This window comes from Pseudorca crassidens, chromosome X, assembly GCF_039906515.1.
Source record: "Pseudorca crassidens isolate mPseCra1 chromosome X, mPseCra1.hap1, whole genome shotgun sequence".
Lineage (NCBI taxonomy): Eukaryota > Metazoa > Chordata > Mammalia > Artiodactyla > Delphinidae > Pseudorca > Pseudorca crassidens.
Window position 1 is genome coordinate 20,609,291 of NC_090317.1, and position 20,389 is coordinate 20,629,679.

General features: G+C 40.2%; 1 protein-coding gene across 14 annotated transcripts in view; it reads left to right on the forward strand.

Moving 5' to 3' along the window:
• ENOX2 (ecto-NOX disulfide-thiol exchanger 2) overlaps positions 1-20,389 on the forward strand; it is a 299,052-nt gene that overhangs the window by 263,665 nt on the left and 14,998 nt on the right. For 11 of the 14 annotated variants that reach the window (XM_067723237.1, XM_067723236.1, XM_067723238.1 and 8 more), the window contains 5 exons: positions 5,046-5,227; positions 7,587-7,694; positions 12,389-12,497; positions 15,397-15,482; positions 18,634-20,175. In XM_067723237.1, coding sequence (XP_067579338.1) covers positions 5,046-5,227; positions 7,587-7,694; positions 12,389-12,497; positions 15,397-15,482; positions 18,634-18,765 — 617 coding nt within the window. In that variant the 3' untranslated portion in view covers positions 18,766-20,175. Of the gene's footprint in view, positions 1-5,045; positions 5,228-7,586; positions 7,695-12,388; positions 12,498-15,396; positions 15,483-15,961; positions 16,033-18,633; positions 20,176-20,389 lie in introns of those variants that run through there. The other 3 variants (XM_067723228.1, XM_067723227.1, XM_067723226.1) reach the window with 3 other exon arrangements.

The following is a 20,389-nucleotide window of genomic DNA, read 5'->3' on the forward strand; positions in this document are numbered from 1 at the left end:
GCCTTGTTCTTAATGGGAGAGATTCAAGTTTCTCACCACGATGTATGATGTTAGCTATAAGTTTTTTGTAGATGTTCATTATCAAGTTGAGGAAGTACTCTCTTCCTAGTTTACTGAGATTTTTTTAATCATGGATAGGTGCTGGATTTTGTCAAATACCTTTTCTGCATCTATTGATACTTCCATGTGACTTTAACCTCTTTAACTTGTTAATGTAATGGATAACATTAATTGATTTTCGAATGTTGAACCACCCTTGCATACCTGGGATAAATTCCACTTGATTGTGGTGTATTTCTTTTTAATACATTCTTGGATTTGATTTACTAATATTTTGTTAAGGATTTTTGCATCTGTGTTCATGAGAGTTATCAGTCTGTGCTTTCTTTTCTTGTAATGTCTTTGTATGGTTTTGGTATCAGGGGAATGCTGACTTCATAGAATGAGTTAGGAAGTATTCCCTCTGTTTCTATCATCTGGAAGAGATTGTAGAAATTTTGTATTATTCCTTCCTTAAATGTTTAAAAGAATTCAGTAGTAAACTTATGTGGGCCTAGTACTTTCTGTTTTAGAGAATTATTAATTATTGATTCAATTTCATTAAGAGATAGAGGCCTATTCAAGTTGTCTACTTTTTTTTTTTTTTTTTTTTTGGCGGTACACGGGCTTCTCACTGTTGTGGCCCCTCTCCGGATGTGCAGGCTCAACGGCCATGGCTCACAGGCCTAGCCACTCCGTGGCATGTGGGATCTTCCCAGACGGGGGCACGAACCCGTGTCCCCTGCATCGGCAGGTGGACTCTCAACCACTGCGCCACCAGGGAAGCCCTGTCTTCTTTTTTATATTAGAGTATAGTCGCTTTACACTGCCATGTCAGTTTCTGCTGTACAGAAAAGTGAATCGGCCATACATATACATATGCTTTTTAGATTTCCTTCCCATGTTTACTTCTTGTGTGTGTTTTAACAGATTGTGTATTTCAAGGAGTTGGCCCACTTCATCTAGGTTATCAAATGTTGGACATAAAGTTGTTCATAATGTTCCTTTATTATCCGTTTAATGTCCATAGGATCTATAGTGATATCCTCTCTTTCATTTTGGACATTAGTAGTTTGTGTCTTCTTTATTTTTTTCTTAGTTAAACTGGCTAGAGGTTTATCAATTTTACTGAAGGAACCAGCTTTTGGTTTCATAAATTTTCTGTTGAGTTCCTATTTTCTATTTAATTGATTTCTGATCTATTTTTATGATATCTTTTCTTCTGCTTACTTTAGATTTAATTTGCTCTTCTTTTTCTAGGTTCCTAAGGTAGAAGCTCAGATAATTGATTTTAGATCTTTCTTCTTTTTAGATCTTTTCTAATCTATGTATTCAATGCTATACATTTCCCTCTAAGCATGGCTTTCACTGCATCTCACAAATTTTGAGAGTTGTGTTTTTATTTCCATTTATTTCAAATATTTTTAAATTTCTCTTGAGATTTCTTCTTTGACTCGTGCCTTTTAGATGTGTGTTGTTTGATCTCCAGGTATTTTGGAATTTTCCATCTATCTTTCTGTTATTGATTTCTAGTTTAATTTCATTGTGGTCTGATAGCATACCTAGTGTGATTTCTATTCTTTTAATGTGTTCAGATGTGTTTTATGATGCAGAATGTGATCTATCTTGGTGCATGTTGCATGTGTGCTTGAGAAGAATGTGTAATCTGCCTTTGTTAAATGAAACAGTCTATACATGTCAACTGTATCCAGTTAATTTATGGTGCTGTTGAGTTCAACTGTGTCATTACTGATATTCTTCCTACTGGATTGTTCCACTTTTGATAGAGAGGTATGAAGTCTCTATAATAGTGGATTCATCTATTTTTTCCTTGCAGTTCTACCAGGTTTTGCTTCACTTATTTTGACACACTATTGTTAGGCTCATACACATTGTTTGTTATGTCTTCTTGTAGTACTAACCCCTTTATCACTATGTAATGCCCCTCTTTAGCCCTGATAACTTTCCTTGGTCTGAAGTCAGCTCTGTCTAAAATTAATATAGCTACTTTTACTTTTTTTTGATTAGTGTTAGCATAGTGTCTTTCTCCATTCCTTTACTTTTAATCTATATGTATATTTATATTTAAAGTGTGTTTCTTAAAGATACCACTATAGTTGTTTCTTGTTTTTTTATCACTCTGACAGTCTCTGAATTTTAATTGTATTTAGACCACTGATGTTTAAAATGATTATTGATGTAGTTGGATTAATATCCACCATATTTGTTACTGTTTTCTATTTATTGCTCTTGTTCTTTGTTCTTCCTTTTTTCTTCTACACTTTCCCAGCCCTTTGTGGTTTTAATTGAGCATTTGATATGATTCTACTTTCTCTTCTTTGTTAGCATATTGGTTATACTTCTTTTTTATTACTTTTTTAGTGGTTGCCCTAGAGTTTGCAATTTACATTTATGACTAATCCAAGTCCACTTTCAAATAACACTATACCAGTTTGTGGGTAGTGCAAATACCTTATGATAACATAATCCCAATTCCTTCCTCCCATTCCTTGTATCATTGCTGTCATTAATTTCACTTATACATAAGCGCACACACGCACACACACACACACACACACGCATACATAATTGAACGCATTGTCAGTATTATTTTGAACAAACTATTATCTGTTAGCTCAAAAATAAAAAAAATTAAAGTTTTTATTTTGCCATCACTTTTTCCTTCTTTAATGTTCTTCCTTTCTTTATGTAGATCCAAGTTTCTGACTTACCTCATTTTTCCTCTGTCTTAGGAACTTCTTTTAACATTCCTTGCAAGGCAGGCCTAATAGCAACAAATTCCCTCAATTTTTCTTTGAGAAAGTATTTCTCCTTCACTTTTGAAGGATAATTTCACAAGGTACAGAATTCTAAGTTGGTGGATTTTTTTTTCTCTTAACACTTTGACTATTCTCTCTATTCTATTCTTGCTTGCATGATTTCTGAGGAGAAGTAGCATGTAATTCTTATCTTTGCTTCTCTATAGGTAAGGTGTTTTTTTTCCTCTGGCTTCTTTCAATATTGTTTCTTTCTCTTTGATTTTCTGAAATTTGAATGTTATATGTTTTGGCATTTATCCTGCTTGATGCTCTCTGAGATTCCTGGATCTGTGGTTTGGTGTCTAACATTAATTTAGACATGTTCTCAGTCATTATTATTTTACATATTGTTTCTGTTTCTCTCTTTTTTCTCCTTCTGATATTCTCATTATGTATACATTACATCTTTGTAATTGTCTCACAATTCTTGCATTTTCTGTTCTTGGGGGGGTAATTTTTTTTCTTTTTTCTTTTCAGTTTAGGAGGTTTCTATTGTCATATCCTCAAGCTCAGAAATTCTTTCCCCAGCCATGCCCAATCTACTAATAAGTCCATCAAGGGGATTTTTCATTTCTGTTAGTGTTTTTGATCTCTGGTGCCATGCAGCTTGTGGGAATCTTAGTTCCCCAACCAGGGACTGAAACTGGGCCCTCAGCAGTGAAAGCACATAGTCCTAACCACTGGACCACCAGCAAATTCCCAATAATAGTTGTTTTAAATTCCCTGTCTGATAACTCCAACATTTCTGCCATATCTGACTCTGGTTCTGATCCTTGTTCAGTCTCTTCAAACTATGTTTTTTAGTATGCCTTGTAATTTTTTGTTGAAATCTGGACATGATGTACTAGGTGAAAGGAACTCTGTTAAATAGGACTTTTGTGGTATTGTGGTAAGATGTGGTGGGAGGAGAATCATTTTATAGTCCTATGATTAGGTCTCAGTCTTTTAGTGAGCCTATACCTCTGGACTTTGAACTTCACAAGTGTTTCTCAGTTTTTTCTCCCCCTTTAGGTGGGACAGAATGGCTAGAGGGGTCTGGAGCTGGTTGGTTCCCTGGGTTTCTTAGGCTCTGGTACTACCCCAGTATGTTAGGCTATGGTAAAATCATTTCTTCTGAAGGCAGCCCTTTTAAAGAAGAATATGATGCTCTGACATATCTCAAGAGGGTTTCTTTTTCCCCTCCCCTGCTGGAAGCACATAGGAATTTTTCTCCAGTGTTCACTCTGAGGACCAGGTGGAGCCCCTGGAGATAAAACTCACAAAAGTGTAGGGACCTAGCTATGACTGGGCCTCCCTGGAGTTTTTAACTCTCAGACTTATTTACACTGAGCCTACAGCAAATTGCCAAGTACAGTTTAGGTTTTCCTACCTTGGCACTGTTTCCTGTGGCAATATCTGCTCATGGGTTTCTGTTCTGGTAAGTTGTGATTCTCTGTATTCACCTGTTTGTCTCTCCAATTTTGGGTGTATGAGTTTGCCCTCTTACTTCACTTCTCTGTTGTATCTAAGAAGAATTGTTGGTTTTTTTCAGCTTGTTCAGCTTTTTCCTTGTTGTTAGGATGGAGTGGTGACTTCTAAGCTCCTTAAATGCTAGACCATAAACTGGAAGTTTTTTTTCTTTTGGCCTCATTGCACGGCTTGTGGGATCTTAGTTCCCCAACCAGGGATCGAACCCGGGCCCTCAGCAGTGAAAGCGCAGAGTCCTAAGCACTGGACCACCAGGGAATTCCCCAGGAAGTCTTGTGTCTTAATTTTTACATTTACCTTTCCTCTATAGGATCAGTTAAGGCTGCATTTTTAAAAAATAACTGTCAGCCAAATTATTGTGTGGACAGTCATCAGTTCAAGACAATTAGCCTTCTATTTTATTATTACAGGCTCTTATTATTTGCAGCATTTCAAGTAAAAGTAACTGATGTTACCTAGAAATATTTTAGTGATGTTTGAGGTGAAGAATTTGAAACACAATGAGGACTTTTGTGTGTTGGAATTCTGTGTTCATTTACAAAAACGAGTCTTTGTGCTTTTGTGTCCATCTCTTGCTACCATGGCCAACTCAGATCTAAAGTTTCTCATTGAGAGGCTTTTTATACATGTCAATTTAAAACACCAAGTTTTCATGGTACTAAGGTGAACCACAACGGAATCTGGATATATGGTTTTTACTCCTTTGTATTGATTGTTTAGCCTTAGTATCACAGGCAGAAGCTCTGAAAGAAGAAAATGACAGCCTCCGTTGGCAGCTTGATGCCTACCGGAATGAGGTGGAACTGCTAAAGCAAGAACAAGGCAAAGCCCACAGAGAAGATGACCCAAACAAGGAACAGCAGCTGAAACTCCTGCAGCAAGCCCTGCAAGGAATGCAACAGGTAAAGACATTTTGGTCCTCCGAGCTTTTTGGAAGGATAGTAATCAGCTCCTCACTTGTAAAAGGGCCCCTGCAAGCAAATAGAATAGCAAACCTCTTATTTTCTTGGTATTGTGTTCTCTGGCATGGCTGAGGAAGGGATTATCTATTGTAGTTCATGAAATATTCTGGTAAATGCAGAGATAGCAATGGATCACCAATTTTCAAAGAATGTGCATTCAGTAAAAAATACTTAACAATAAAACTACACTGAGCATAACCTAATCTTTTCTTTATGCTATGGAATGTACTTTGGGATTTGGACAGGGTCTCAAGGTCATTATGACGAACCTTAATTACTTAGATATGCAACAGTGCTGGTGAATAAGTATCTAGCTGACACAATGCTAAATAATACAGTCTTTTAGAAGAAATGGCGAAAATCCTACCCTTGATTTGGTTGGAAGGAGGGGTGTTATGGGTTTTTCAGTATCAGTGCTTTTGGGCACATAATACCAATGTGCTTTTGTTTTGTTTTGTTTTCAGTCATTTATGTGAATGAGTTTACCAGCACTTTATCCCAAGTATAAAAAGTAAAGTAAACAAGTGCATCCAACTGTAATTGCATTCAAATACAACATTGTGTAACAGATGGTCAATATCTAGAAGTTTTATGTAACCACCACAGCAAGCCTACTATTTAAAAGATATCAACATCTGTTTCCATTATAGTAAAGGAGTAGTACCGAGTAAGGGTACTATCCTCTTCTGTCTTGCCAGACTACCAGCCATTTTCCTCACAACTTAAACTGTCCAATAATTTTTTAATCGTGTGCCTTGGAATTATCTAGGGCAAAGCTTATTGATGTTTAGAAATCACAAATTGTGAACAGGGAGTCTCTTCTGGCACTAAGAGCCCCATGTTCCTATTACTTCTGCTATCATTGTCTTCCTATGTGACAAGCAATATCACATTAATATTTCACCTTTCCTATTAACAAAATGTGTGAAGTAATGCTTACCTTCCTTTTACTGTCACCGTGGAGTTTAATTAGATCAGGGATCTAGTTTAATTACATCAAATATCTTTCCACCAAAAAATACATCTCCTCAGCTAGACTTCAAAGAATTTCAACCATGTACATCGTACTGTGTCTTTTAGCTCTCCCAATGGTCTTTTGCAAGCCTCTGAAAAGCAAAACTTTGAAAACATTTTCTTGTTGTTGTTTTCCCCTCTTACCTTGATTTGAAACCACTCCACATAAGAATGGAGTGGTTCGGGCTTCGCTGGTGGCGCAGTGGTTGGGAGTCCGCCTGCCGATGCAGGGGACACGGGTTCATGCCCCGGTCCGGGAGGATCCCACATGCCGCGGAGCGGCTGGGCCCGTGAGCCATGGCCACTGGGCCTGTGCGTCCGGAGCCTGTGCTCCGCAACGGGAGAGGCCACAACAGTGAGAGGCCCGCGTACCGCAAAAAAAAAAAAAAAAAAAAAAGAATGGAGTGGTTCAATTTAAAACTAATGAACTTTTTTTTCATTCCATCACTTCAAAAACTTCGGTGAGACAATTAGGTCTCTACCTCCTGAAAAATTAATTTTACTCATTTTGATTACTTTTTATTGGACAGTAGCCTTGTAAACAATGGTAAAATTTCTCCCATCTTATCCCCGATAGATGTATAGTCTAATATGATGGTTAAGAGCATAGGCTGTGGGGTTGACTCAACCTGGGTTTAAGTCCCAGCTCTGGCACTGACTATCTGAATAGTCTTAGGCAAACCATTAAACCTCTCTAACCTTCAGGCTTATGTATCATAGTTTTATTGTGAGGCTTAAATGAGATCATGCATATGAAACCCTTTGCCCAATACTTGGCACATGTTAGATGCTAAATACATAGTATTTGTAGTAATCATTAATGATGAACCCAGTTCCTTGCCTACTGATAAGGGAACTAACATTTGTGAAATTTGGATTCTTTACTACTTTTCTCACAGAAATTGAACTTGGCTTGGAAAATGGCTATTTGTAAGAATGCTTTACACATCAAGTTCAGTTCTATGCCAAAATCAAGATATTGTCCACATAGTATTAACTGCACCCTACCCTTACATCTGGCTGGAATAGGAAAGTTAAGTGATTAGATCAATTAGTTTCTCAGACTCTTTCTAAAATATGAACAAATCCAAAAGATTCATAAGAGCCAGATAAAATAACTTCAAGTGAAAAGTATCTTGATTTTCCCTTTAGTATCTTTGCATGGAGAAATGGTTGTGTGTACTGGGGGAAAGTGAGGCAGGCCTGCCTAATATCTAACTTCAGCCAGTGTTTTTAAGTGAAGTGTGGCTTCTTAAGACTTGATTGTCTTTGGTCTTTCTTGTAGCATCTACTCAAAGTCCAAGAGGAATACAAAAGGAAAGAAGCTGAACTTGAAAAAATCAAAGATGACAAGTTACAGGTGGAAAAAATGTTGGAAAATCTTAAAGAAAAGGTACATGAGTACTAAGTGACCCTTTTCCCTTTCCCCGCTTCCCCCTTTTCAGTGACAACGAAAATGCCCTGGAAGCTCCTACCAATAGGTATCAATGTGGAATGGTTGGTTGATTGGGGATTAAAAGCCCTTCTCCAGGGTAATTCTTGAATCAAGGGCTCTGCTTTTAGGTATGAGTCCTTGGCATTTCTAAAGGTTCTGGAGAGTACACTTTTCAATGAATAAAATGTCCATCCATCCCTAACATTCCTCAGTCTTCCTTCTTGGAGAAGATCAGAGTATACACCTCATCCCTGCTTCATCTAGTCAAGGAAATAACAACATAGAAAGCCTGTGTGACACAAAATACTTTCAATTAAGCATTTCATTAAACGAAGGAACACAAGTACAACAGAACATTGACATGTCTTTGCCGACACTCCATCTAGTGTAATAATGAGCTGCTGCAGGTTGAAACAGCCAAAACCAAAAGGGGGGAAACTTAGAAAGCAAACAAGGAGACACATTATTCTAAAGCTAGATAATAGCAACTGGGAAGGCAAAATGGGACTTTGCCTAATGAGAGCCTGCAGCCATAGAACCTCCAGTGAGGACCTCTGAGAAAGTCTACGAACTTCTAGATGGATTAATGTATCTCAACCATGCATCAGGTGCCCAGTCTATTTAAGGTATGTAAAGTCTACTGATGGCGTCTCCCTGTCACACCTCTCTAATTTCCTTTATGCCTGAACATTCAAGTGAACTTATCCTCTGGAAAGAAAGGCCCATTGACCATAGCTGCCTGACTTAATGTCTCAGAAGAAAGAGAAGATTAGGGTGCTTCCCTGGTGGCGCAGTGGTTAAGAATTTGCCTGCCAATGCAGGGGACACGGGTTCGAGCCCTGGTCCGGGAAGATCCCACATGCTGCGGGGCAACTAAGCCTGTGCACCACAACTACTGAGCCTGCGCTCTAGAGCCCACAAGCCACGACTACTGAGCCCACGTGCCACAACTACTGAAGCCCACTCACCTGGAGCCTGTGCTCCGCAACGGGAGAGGCCACCTCAATGAGAGGCCCACGCGCCACAGTGAGGGGTGCCCCCCCTCACTGCAACTGGAGAAGGCCCACGTAGCAACGAAGACCCAGCACAACCAAAAATAAATAAAGAAAAATAACAAAGAAAAAAAAAGAGAGAGAGAAGATTAGGAGCTTAGACCAAGAGCCAGAAATCAATTCCACAGTTCTACGGTTCCACAAGAGCTTGTGCTTTTTCTCTTCTGTGCTCAGGGCAGGAAGATGCAATGCATACAGGCCCTGGGTGTGTTTGCCAGCATAGTGACTTCCCCCAGAGTGCCATTAAGAACTGGCAACCTGGGGGCTTCCCTGGTGGCGCAGTGGTTGAGAGTCCGCCTGCCGATGCAGGGGACACGGGTTCGTGCCCCGGTCCGGGAAGATCCCACATGCCGTGGAGCGGCTGGGCCCGTGAGCCATGGCCGCTGAGCCTGCGCGTCCGGAGCCTCTGCTCCGCAACGGGAGAGGCCACAGCAGTGAGAGGCCCGCGTACCGCAAAAAAAAAAAGAACTGGCAACCTTGGTGTAATTGAAACAAATGATTGAAAGTGTGAAGTGTTTTCTTCTGGAGGCCATTTGCAATATGCTTTTAATTTTTCCACTTCATAAAACCAACTCACTTTCCAGTTTTGTGGGTGTTATTAAAGAAATGAGCATAATCCCAGACAAATTCATTTATCAAGCATTTAATTGAAAAGTGCCAAAGCTGCTCTATTTAGCAGGACTTTCCTCATACGATCAGAGCTTCTAAAATGTCCCAGAGCTGCTACTTAGCTCTGTTTCCCTTCTTGCATAAGATGGAGTGTGTGTGTAGTGTAGCCAGAAGACGCTAGATGAACGTGGGGTTATCCTAATGACATCAAGCTTAAAATCACTCTTCAGGATTGACATCACAAATTGACTTGAGGACATTTTCGTGTAAGCAGCTCTCTGCTTTGTAAAGTATTTCATTTAAAGAAGTGAAGGGTCAAATGGCATTGAAAAATCTTGCAATATTATACCTGAGTCTAAGTGTTTCCCATTTGCAACTAAATATACCTTGAAGTGGCAGCTAAAGAGGACAGGGAGAGAAATCCAACTGATAATCAGAAAAATGTGAGTCAGAATATGTTTCTGTCCTGCTATTTTAAGTGAGGTTTCCTTCAGGGAAAGTCATGACAGTTCATTATAATCTGATCTTCTCTGGGAAGCTGATTTGTGACCAAATATTTCAAACTGTCACAATTAGGTTAGGAAGCAAAGTACCATCACATTAGACTGCAAAAATAATTCCAGGTTGAAAGGAAAGCAATAAGTTTTGGTGAGGAAGGACATTTTTTCTTTTTGTTTGGGTTTCTTGACAGTAAACCACAGTGTGAGTTATTGTCAGTGTTTTGCAATATAACAATGTGACTTATGTCTGTCTTACTGCAGAAAGAACTAGCTCTTGGAATCTGCTAGTAAAATTCAAGGTGATATCATGAACCCTCCCTTGAATTCTGATCGCCCATTTCCTACTACCTTATTGGCCATTCTACCCTTTAAAAGAGCCATTAAACTTTTTTTTCCAGTTTGTTTCCTTTTCATTTATTTTTAATTTAACATTTTAACTGTGTGCTTCTCTTTAAATGAAGTTTATGTTATAAACACTCTGAGATCATTCCATTATTTCCAGTTTTAGGAAAATACTATTCCTCTCTTTTCTGTAACTGTTGAATATGCTTCATAGTAATTCATAATGTTTTATTTTTATTATTTTTCATGATTAATACTGTCATCTGTGAAATTAGTTGTTTTATTTGTGGGGATCTAATTTTTTCTGAATTGATGATGTATCTTAATAAAGCAGCTTCATATTTGTTTATAAAAAAATTCAAGGTGATAAGCATCCCTTCAATATACCTTCTAATTTTTTAAATGCCAGCTATAATAAAACTGAAGTCAGGTTTCAATAAGGCTACATTTTGATTCAAGATGGCTAAAACTTCTCAGGATGTCTACATATCTTAAATGAACCCCAATCTGTTAAACTCTCACACTTAAGAAATGGCTTACTGGATCATTTAATGTTTTAAGGGGGTTAGAAGCACATGTACAGCCCGTGGCTTAGAAGTGAGCCAGCAGTTTAAATCAAACTTGGCATGATGGTTACTGACTGGATTGGATTCTAAAGACCAAAGATTGAATAGGTCATCAAGAAAGGTTTCCCTTCTGACTACAGCCTGGAAGCCTGTAAATCCACAAAACAACATGTCTTGCAGCAAAGACCATTAGTTTCATTCAGGGGCAGCATCCTGGAAGCTTTGAAGGCATCTTTAAAGAAAAAAGAAGGAAACCTGTCCCTGCTGAGGGCTTTTGGAAGGAAAGAAGTGACGAAGCATCCGAGTCATCCATGATCTGCTCCCTGCTCCGGAACATTTCCCCAGCACTCTCTTTTACAACAGCAGCGAGACTGAAGCACTGATTTCTTTTATTCCTTCTTCTGAAGGCTCCTGCTTCACATTTATAATACAGAAAAGATGTTCTCAGTACCCAAAGAGAGAAAGAAAAACCCGAGAACAGTCTGGAGGCATTTTTCAGTTTGGCTGCTGGTCATGGATTTCACCTGAGTATCTCTTATGAAACATACCCACTATGCTCAGAAAGAGAAAACTTTCAACAACAAAGAAGTCCACTGTCATGGTCATTTCTTGCTGTAAAGTCATAAATATCCTAATTGATAATGTCCTTATCATAGAAAAGAGAGAGAGAGCTGATAGTCAATAAATAGAGGCTCTAATTTTTAGTTCAAGAGCCAACAGTTGATTACCTGTGAGTGGATCGGCTACACTGTAGATTCTCCATTCCAATATGGGACTGACCTTTAGCATAGTGTGGACCTAAAATAAAAAAGAATGGTCCTGGGCTTCCCTGGTGGCGCAGTGGTTGAGAGTCCGCCTGCCGATGCAGGGGACACGGGTTCGTGCCCCGGTCTGGGAAGATCCCACATGCCGCGGAGCAGCTGGGCCCGTGAGCCATGGCCGCTGAGCCTGCGCGTCCGGAGCCTGTGCTCCACAGCAGGAGAGGCCACAACAGTGAGAGGCCCGCGAACCGCAATGAAGAGTGGCCGCCTCTCGCCACAACTAGTGAAAGCCCTCGCACAGAAACGAAGACCCAACACAGCCAAAAATAAATAAATTAATTAAAAAAAAAAAAAAAAGAATGGTCCTTTTCACATTGGGTGGCCTGGGATGAAATCCTTGCTCTACCATTTTCTAGCAATGTGATCTTAGGCAAGTTACCCGATTTATCTGAGCCTCACTTTCCTCACCTGTAGAATGGAGATAAAACATACCTAACAGTACCTGGCATCTTACAGACAATAAATGTTGGGTCTGGTTCCCCAGACTACTTGCATAGAGTCAAGAATGATAAAGGCAGAAGGGAAAAAAAAGACTAGTGAAGATGAATGTCTAAATTTGTGTGTGTGTTTTGAAGGCTTATAAGGAAGCTTTGGATTATTGTTGATGCTTTTGTAATTTATGCTATTTTTCCTCCCATTCAATAAGCAAAATTGCACAGTATTGCTTTCGAGGTGCCATTAAGAAGTTCCCTGTTGTATAATTGAAACCAAGTCTATTACCATATAAGGTGCACTGACCCAGGAGACATATTATTCCCACAGGAAAGCTGTGCCTCTAGACTGTGTGCATCGAGCCAGGATAGTGACTACCCTCTGGAGAAGACCCTGAACAGCTGTCCTATCAAATCTGAACGCGAAGCACTGCTAGTGGGTAAGGAAGCTAACACACACATTCAACGGATAGAGTGCAGTGGAGTGGGGGGAAGGATTAACCTAAGATGCATAAGCACATGCCAAGCATTTATGAAGCATGACAGTGCAAGGACCCAGAGTCCTGAAGACAACAGGGTAAGAACAAGTACAGATTTCAATCAAAACGGTAATAGCGGCTCCCAGCCCTCTTCAAACTCCTGGTGACCACTGCCACATCCAGTGTGTCAGTATAAGTGCTATGCTAAGAGGGGATCCACTGGAGAAACACGTTGTAGATTTTTTAAATCTCTAAGCAAAGATAGGTGAGCCCTCTCACTCCCACTCAAGGGACAGTGCAGACATTGTTTGGCAGAGAGCTTCTCCAGATGGGCCTCCGGAGAAGGTGTGTGTCTCTCTCCTGTCTTTCCAGGTTACTGGCAGGCGACACAGGAGGCTGTCTGTGGGGTGTTGGACCCTGGTGGGCTCTGATGAGATAAATGCTACAATTGCTCTCGTTACATAAAAATTTTTTCACAGAGGCAAGATAGCATAAGTGGTTAATGAATCAGACAGAACTGGCTTTCTGTCTTGACCCCACCATTTCCATCCTGAGCTTCAGTTCTTCCGTCTGCAAAATGGGCATAATAATATTACCTGTCTAAAAGTAGCTGCAAGTATTAAATACGACAATTCATCTAAATCACTAAACACAGTGCCCAGCCCACAGTAAGCCCTCAATAAATGAGAAACATTTTGCACTTACAGCACTATTCACAAATGCTTGTTGACTTTATATTCTATTTGGAGAACAGTGGCAGATTGAGCCCCTTTAAAATGACTAAAATATTCAGTCATTTAAAAGGGGCTAATCTTGGGCCTCAGCAGATAATCCCAGCTGCCTTCTAGGAAGCTGAGCCACACTGTAGCCTCACCCCAGTCTCAAAAGTTCTCCACACTAATTAGCTTCTGCATATTTTAAAGATATATCCGCCTCCTTCAGTAATGGATATTGTACTCAGATTTAACACTTTGATATGTTAATAAAGATGCACAGGGGGATCTGCCAGTGAGTCTTCAAGAAGAGTGACAACTTATTTCCGTTTTCGAACTCAAAGTTCTTTAACAAATTGGCATGGCAACAGGGAGACCTGTCAGAGAAGAGCTATGGGTAGGAGGAAACCTCTGTAAATGGATAGTTCTAGAAACAAAGATTCTTAAGTGTTTAGTGTTTTGCTTTTTAAAGAAAGTAGTCTTGAACTCACAGAAAGGAAAATCTATTTTTTAAATTGGTTATTTGGGTGTGAACCCACAAAAACTGCTTCGTATTTTGAAATCTATGGAGTTACTTCTTGGCATTTGACAGGATTTCTTGACCATAGTATCTAGAATTCCTTTGAATATGGACTGTCTTCTTCAGAATTTAAGTTTCTCAGCTTGAGTCAGTGTTTAGAAATTCAATTTACCAAGTCATTTAAGAGTAAAGTAGGAAAAAAAAAAAAAAAAGAGTAAAGTAGGGCTTCCCTGGTGGCACAGTGGTTGAGAGTCCGCCTGCCGATGCAGGGGACGCGGGTTCGTGTCCCAGTCCGGGAAGATCCCACATGCCGCGGAGCGGCTGGGCCCGTGAGCCATGGCCGCTGAGCCTGCGCATCCGGAGCCTGTGCTCCGCAACGGGAGAGGCCACAGCAGTGAGAGGCCCGTGTACCGCAAAAAAAAAAAAGAGTAAAGTAGTGTTATAAGTAATAGTATCCATTTTGAATAGAGTTTTGAACCCTACCATCAGTTCCTCCTGGATCCTCCAACCCACCCGCTTGCCATCTAATATTGGAGGACTTTTACAGAGAACTTATTTGAACTTTAAGCTACAATTTAAACTTGTGATATTCTTTGTCAGGTGCTTAAAGGGATATAGACAACTCATAGTTTATAAACCAAATCAAATTTAGCTTTTATTTCCTGGCAGTTTTCAGCAAACTAAGTTCTGGGTCTGTTTGATATATCTAAGATCTTATGAAAGGAGAGGAATTCAAAAAAAAAATAAAGAAAAAATAGTAGACTTTTGAACAATTTATATGCTGCCTGTTGCCAGAGAAAGAAGTAGTATTAGCACAATTAACCTGGTGGCCAGAATAATCAAGGCAGTATGTGTAGCTGCCAATCACTCCAGAGTTAGAAATCATGCACATCCCTGGAGGCTGTAAATTGCTATAAGAATTCTGTTACTTGAAGATATTCAGGGCTCTGAGGACAAACAGAATGCTAGTCACCACTTGAATGAAGGAAATGTTTGGCTTTTCTTTACAGACCTACTCACGGAATAAAACCCAAATACAATCAGCAGATTCTCTTGTGAGAGGCACAAGGTTAATCAGGCAAAGTACATGATTTGCACTTTTGCCACAACAGCAAGACATTATTAAATGCATAAGAGGCTAAAATCCAATTTAAAGATGGTTCAGAGGAACTGCAAAAACCCAGCACAATCTAAAGTCATTGTAAAAGTCTAAATTCATTGTAAAACGTAGAACTCAAATGGCGTTTAGCCATCATGAATGATGGAAGTGACTCCTCAAATGCCAGATTTTCTGCATGCGGTATAGTGCAGTGAGAGGCAATACACATAGTGGTTGAGAGCAACTGTCTGGATTCAAATACCTGCCACTTACCAGCTGTGTGACCTTGGGCAAGTTGCTTAAACTTTCTGTGGCTCAGTGTCTTCTCATCTGTGAAATGGGGATGGTAGGTAATACCTACCTCACAGGGTCGTTGTAAAGATTAAATGTGTAAAATATATATAAACTTAGAATAGTGCCCAATACATAATATGATGTACGTAGGAGTTGACTCTTGCTAGACGCTATCATGTGGCATCTCAACGAATACAATGCTCAAGTGTAACCTCCATGCTATTGTCTCTATAGGGATTATCTCCACATTCCTTCATGTCCACCCATTTGGAGCAAGCATTGAATATATCTGCTCCTACTTGCACCGTCTTGATAATAAGGTATGTGGGGGCCTGAGATGGCCATGCAAGGCGATGTAGGGTTCTTTGTGAACAGGTGGCCTCACTCTCCTCAAGCACAAATAAGTCATTAGCAATCACTGTAAGGAAATTTCCCTCACCTATTCTCTCACTGTGATTCAGCGTATAGTTTCTCTTTTGCTAATAGGGTGACCGTCTGTCCCTGTTTGCCTGGGACTGAAGGGTTTCCTGGGACTTGGGACTTCTAACGCTGACACCGGGGAAGTCCCGGGCAAACCTGAATGAATTGGCCACCCTACTTCCAAGATATATCTTAGAAGAATTTTCCTCCTTTTACTTTACATATCATATGCTAATTAACAAATATTTCTCACCAGTCAAACTTTTGCCCTGGGCCTTTAGCCATTAGCACTGCCATTATCTACAATGACACAATCAAGGCAGGGACAAAAAGAGTTGGAACAATAAGTCTGTAATACAGACTGCATATTTGCTCACAGCTGATCTCATGGGCCGGTTCCTTCCCTGAATGCTATCCTGTGGGGGAGCTCACAAAGCATCAAGAGCAAGGGTAAGTGCCAGTTCCCTGGAAAGTCAAGGATGCATCCTCATATAGGCAGGAGGGGACTCTTGACCCCTCAGAATAAATAAACTCATGATACAATTTTTTCAGAAGCAGCATTCAGTTAAAGCTGCTCATGGATTGTACTCACTATTTCATAGGATCTGGGCCTTTTGAGAAGTGCCATTGGAATGCAGACTTCTGACAGTTAGATGTCCAAAATGTTAAGCCATTTAAGCATATATCCTCTTTTTCTTTTAACATCTTTATTGGAGTATAATTGCTTTACAATGGTGTGTTAGTTTCTGCTTTATAACAAAGTGAATCAGTTATACATATACATATGTTCCCATATCTCTTCCCTCTTGCGTCTCCCTCCCTCCCACCCTCCCTATCCCACCCCTCTAGGTGGTCACAAAGCACTGAGCTGATCTCCCTGTGCTATGTGGCTGCTTCCCACTAGCTATCTACCTTACGTTTGGTAGTGTATATATGTCCATGCCTCTCTCTCACTTCGTCCCAGCTTACCCTTCCCCCTCCCCGTGTCCTCAGGTCCATTTTCTGTCTGTGTCTTTATTCCTGTCCTGCCCCTAGGTTCTTCATGACCTTTTTTTTTTTTTCTTAGATTCCATATATATGTGTTAGCGTACGGTATTTGTTTTTCTCTTTCTGACTTACTTCACTGTGTATGACAAACTCGAGGTCCATCCACCTCACTACAAATAACTCAATTTTGTTTCTTTTTATGGCTGAGTAATACTCCATTGTATATATGTGCCACATCTTCTTTATCTATTCATCTGTCAATGGACACTTAGGTTGCTTCCATGTCCTGGGTATTGTGAATAGAGCTGCAATGAACATTGTGGTACATAAGCATATATCCTCTTAACAGAGGCACTGGCCCATTTGGTAATCCAGCTGTGGTGATACATCCTCCTCACGGCATTTGTTTTAGTTTTAGCTAGCACTTGCCTGGCATTTATCTCTGGGAAGTGATGCTATTCTGCAATTAAGCGGCCAGCCCATTGGCAGTGAAGGGAGGGATTCAATGTGAGCACCAGGACCAAGTGGTCTGTTGAGGTGGTTTGAAACTGAACTCTGTGTCAGTAAAAACGATCCGGTTTTTTTAATTGCAAAAATAATGCAAACATGTTCTCTTTAAAATGTAAGCAATATAGAACTACAGTAAAGGCAAAGGGAGAGTTCCCCACAGTCCCATCTCTCAAGGATAACCATTGTTAACAGTTTGGCATATCTTATTTCAGACCCTTTTTTATACATCTGCTGCACCTATATTGTATGTATATATCTATAAGCATTATAGATTTATGTTTTTTGAAATGGGGATTCAACTCTACTGATACTGTGCAGTGTGCTTCATTCACTCAACTGGATACAGTCCACTACTAGCACTGGGGAGAAGGCATGACCTCACTCCTAGTCTAGTGCCAGTTCCTCCTGAGCAGCTTCCTGCCAGGGTAGTACCAGGGCCTCCCAAAGAGAGCCTGCAATGGTACTATAAGAATTTGGGGGTCCCTTCTACCACCTTTATAAATATTTACTGTGACAGCAACTTGGGATTTCTTTAAGGATCCCATAGTGCTCTTCAGCCAAGCCCTAGTATCCAGGTTCACAGTTAGGAAAGTTGCTACTATGCTACTAACATAAAGGTGAAGCAAACCCTAAGGGTCAACAGATTTGTTTTTGTTTTTATATTGGTGTGTGTGTGTGTGTGTGTGTGTGTGTGTGTGTGTGTGTGTGTGTGTGTGTGACAGAGAGAGAGAGAGAGAGAGAGAGAGAGAGAGAGAGAGAGGAGTGGGGAGAGGGAGCAGAGAAGTAGGAACACAGAGCATTCTCTATTCCTGTCACTTTTCCTTTGTGAACTAAGACGGGTGTGAAGACTTCTGCTCTGGTGGCAGCCATTTCTGCCTCCCTCTCTTCCCCAAAGGCTTTGTAGCTTCAGTGGGCCTGAACGTAACATCACCAGCACTGATAAGCCATCATTCAGCTGGCTGCAGACCCAAGCCTCTCCGCATGACCGACACCAGCTCTTTCCCAGAGAAAGCTTGGTGGCAATCAATCTCAAAAACATCATGCTAAGTGAAAGAAACTAGTCACAAAAGACTATATATTGTACAATTACACATATATGAAATTTCCAAAAACTGCAAAATCACAGTGAAAACGATCTGAGTCAGGGTTTGGGAGTAAAGATTGACTGCAAAGGGGCACAAAGGAACCTTTGTGGGGGGGTGATGGAATGTTCTAAAACTGAATCGTGGTGACAGTTGCACTATTGTATAACTTTACTAAAATTCATCAACGTGTACATGTAAAATAAGTGAATTTATTGTATGTAAATTATGCCTAAATAAAGCAGTTATGAAATACAGAAACAAAAAGAAATTTCAGTGGACTCAGGCAGTCCAAGCAGAAGGCTTCCATCTGTAATCCACTCAACCGACACATACACACACACAGGGAGGGGAAGGTCGACCCCACGCCTAGCACACACACGTGCGCGTCAGCATTCTAAAGCAACATTGGGGAAGCCAGATTAGGAAGGTGGGACTGGTTCTGAATGGAGATGTCCTCTCTGTCCCACAGATCTGTACCAGTGATGTAGAATGTCTCATGAGCAGACTCCAGCATACCTTCAAGCAGGAAATGACTGGAGTTGGAGCCAGTCTGGAGAAGAGATGGAAATTCTGTGGCTTTGAGGGCTTGAAACTGACCTGAATCCCTTTGCCTGACAACCTGGGATCCTGAAAATAAATGTGTGTTGGACAAGCTTAGAAAGTGATTTGTATTTTCAATGGTTTTCAAGTGGAAATTGCTTTAAATTTGTCAATTCATTCCTGGAATATCTTTTGACTTAAAATAAGGATCCTAGAGCAGCACCTCAAGCTACAGGCCCTGTAAAGAAATTGACTCAAACCTCAAGTGCTGTAACTTCCTCCTTTTCTGTCAATTGTTGTCTCTTTTTATTAGTAGTATTTAAAAAGGCCTGAGGCTACAGAGTATTTGGGGTGTTTTCAGTGTCTGTACTACTGTTGTAGACTTTAGTATTTTTTAAACACTGTTAACTGAAATGTTTTGATGATTTATATGTGATTTGTGTTTCAGAACTTCTCTTCACATTAATGTTGCTACTGGTGAGAGGAATGAAAGGAGCACTAGGGACTCCATAACTGACATTGTCTTTCCAATTCCCAGTAGGCCAGTAAGTGAATAACATATCAGTGTCTGCTAGAAGGTGCTTGACCAGGTTCACCTTTTAAAAGACAAAGCATGGTTTGTGGCTTTTTACAAAATTACTGTGAACGAAAAGTTGACAAATGTTTCAAAGTTATTTTCTCTAATGTATCAGATAAAAGGTTTATTTCAGAATTTTTAAAAAACTAGATGTATTCACAGAAAGCAAGTGTCCAGTATGACTGGCATGTGTATGTGGTATTCAGAGTCACCTTGTAAATAGCCTGCTTTTAAAGGAGGGCATGTTTAGTTTTCTATGAATTAAAACACACGTGTGTGCTCACAAACACACACACACACACACACACACATTAGCAGAAGGGATTTATTTTGATATGCTTCCCCTCTGGTCTTCTTACAAAGTCTGGTGGTCCCTTTTCTTCTGCTGTCAGTGTGTTGAATTGCAAACCATGTACTGCTGTAAATACTATGTTTACTTCATGCTGAATGTCTGCAAAGAGTTGATACGAGTATTAATAGAAAATTCCTGGTAATGAATAAATAGTAGGCTAGGGTGTGTGAAGCTTTGCACAAATAGGTCGGCTCCACCTAGAGTCCTGAGAACTGGGACTCCTGTAGTTCTGCAGTGCCCACCAGCAGATTACAATGGCAGAGTGTGCGTGGACCAGTCAGGAAGTCCTGGCTGATGGAAAAGAAATGGAAAGGATGAGAACTGGGGACTAATATCCTGAGGCAGAGATGGTCTTTTCTTCTGTGGTGTTGGTGGTGCTTGTAATAACATAAGCATGCCCTCCCTTGAGTCTTGATTGAAAATAAGAGAATGTACTAAGCAAAGTCAGTGAAGAGTATTTCACAAAAATACTTTGTAAATCACATGTCAGTAGTGTTCAAAGTTGTATTTTTAAAAGATAAATATTCCTTTTTTATACCTCAGTTTGGTGTCCTGTTTTGAATTGCTTGCTCTCTAAGTAATCCTTTAGTAAATCATCTCAATTTCTTCCTTTGAGTTACCAGAATATTGGAAGAAGATGCTAAATCTTCTGCTTTGACAGCTAGAAAACAGGATTCCACAGCAGCCCATTCATGCTGAAAGCTGGCTTCCCCCTAAGCAACGAGCTGTGGCACCAGCAGGAAGCGAGGGTTATTC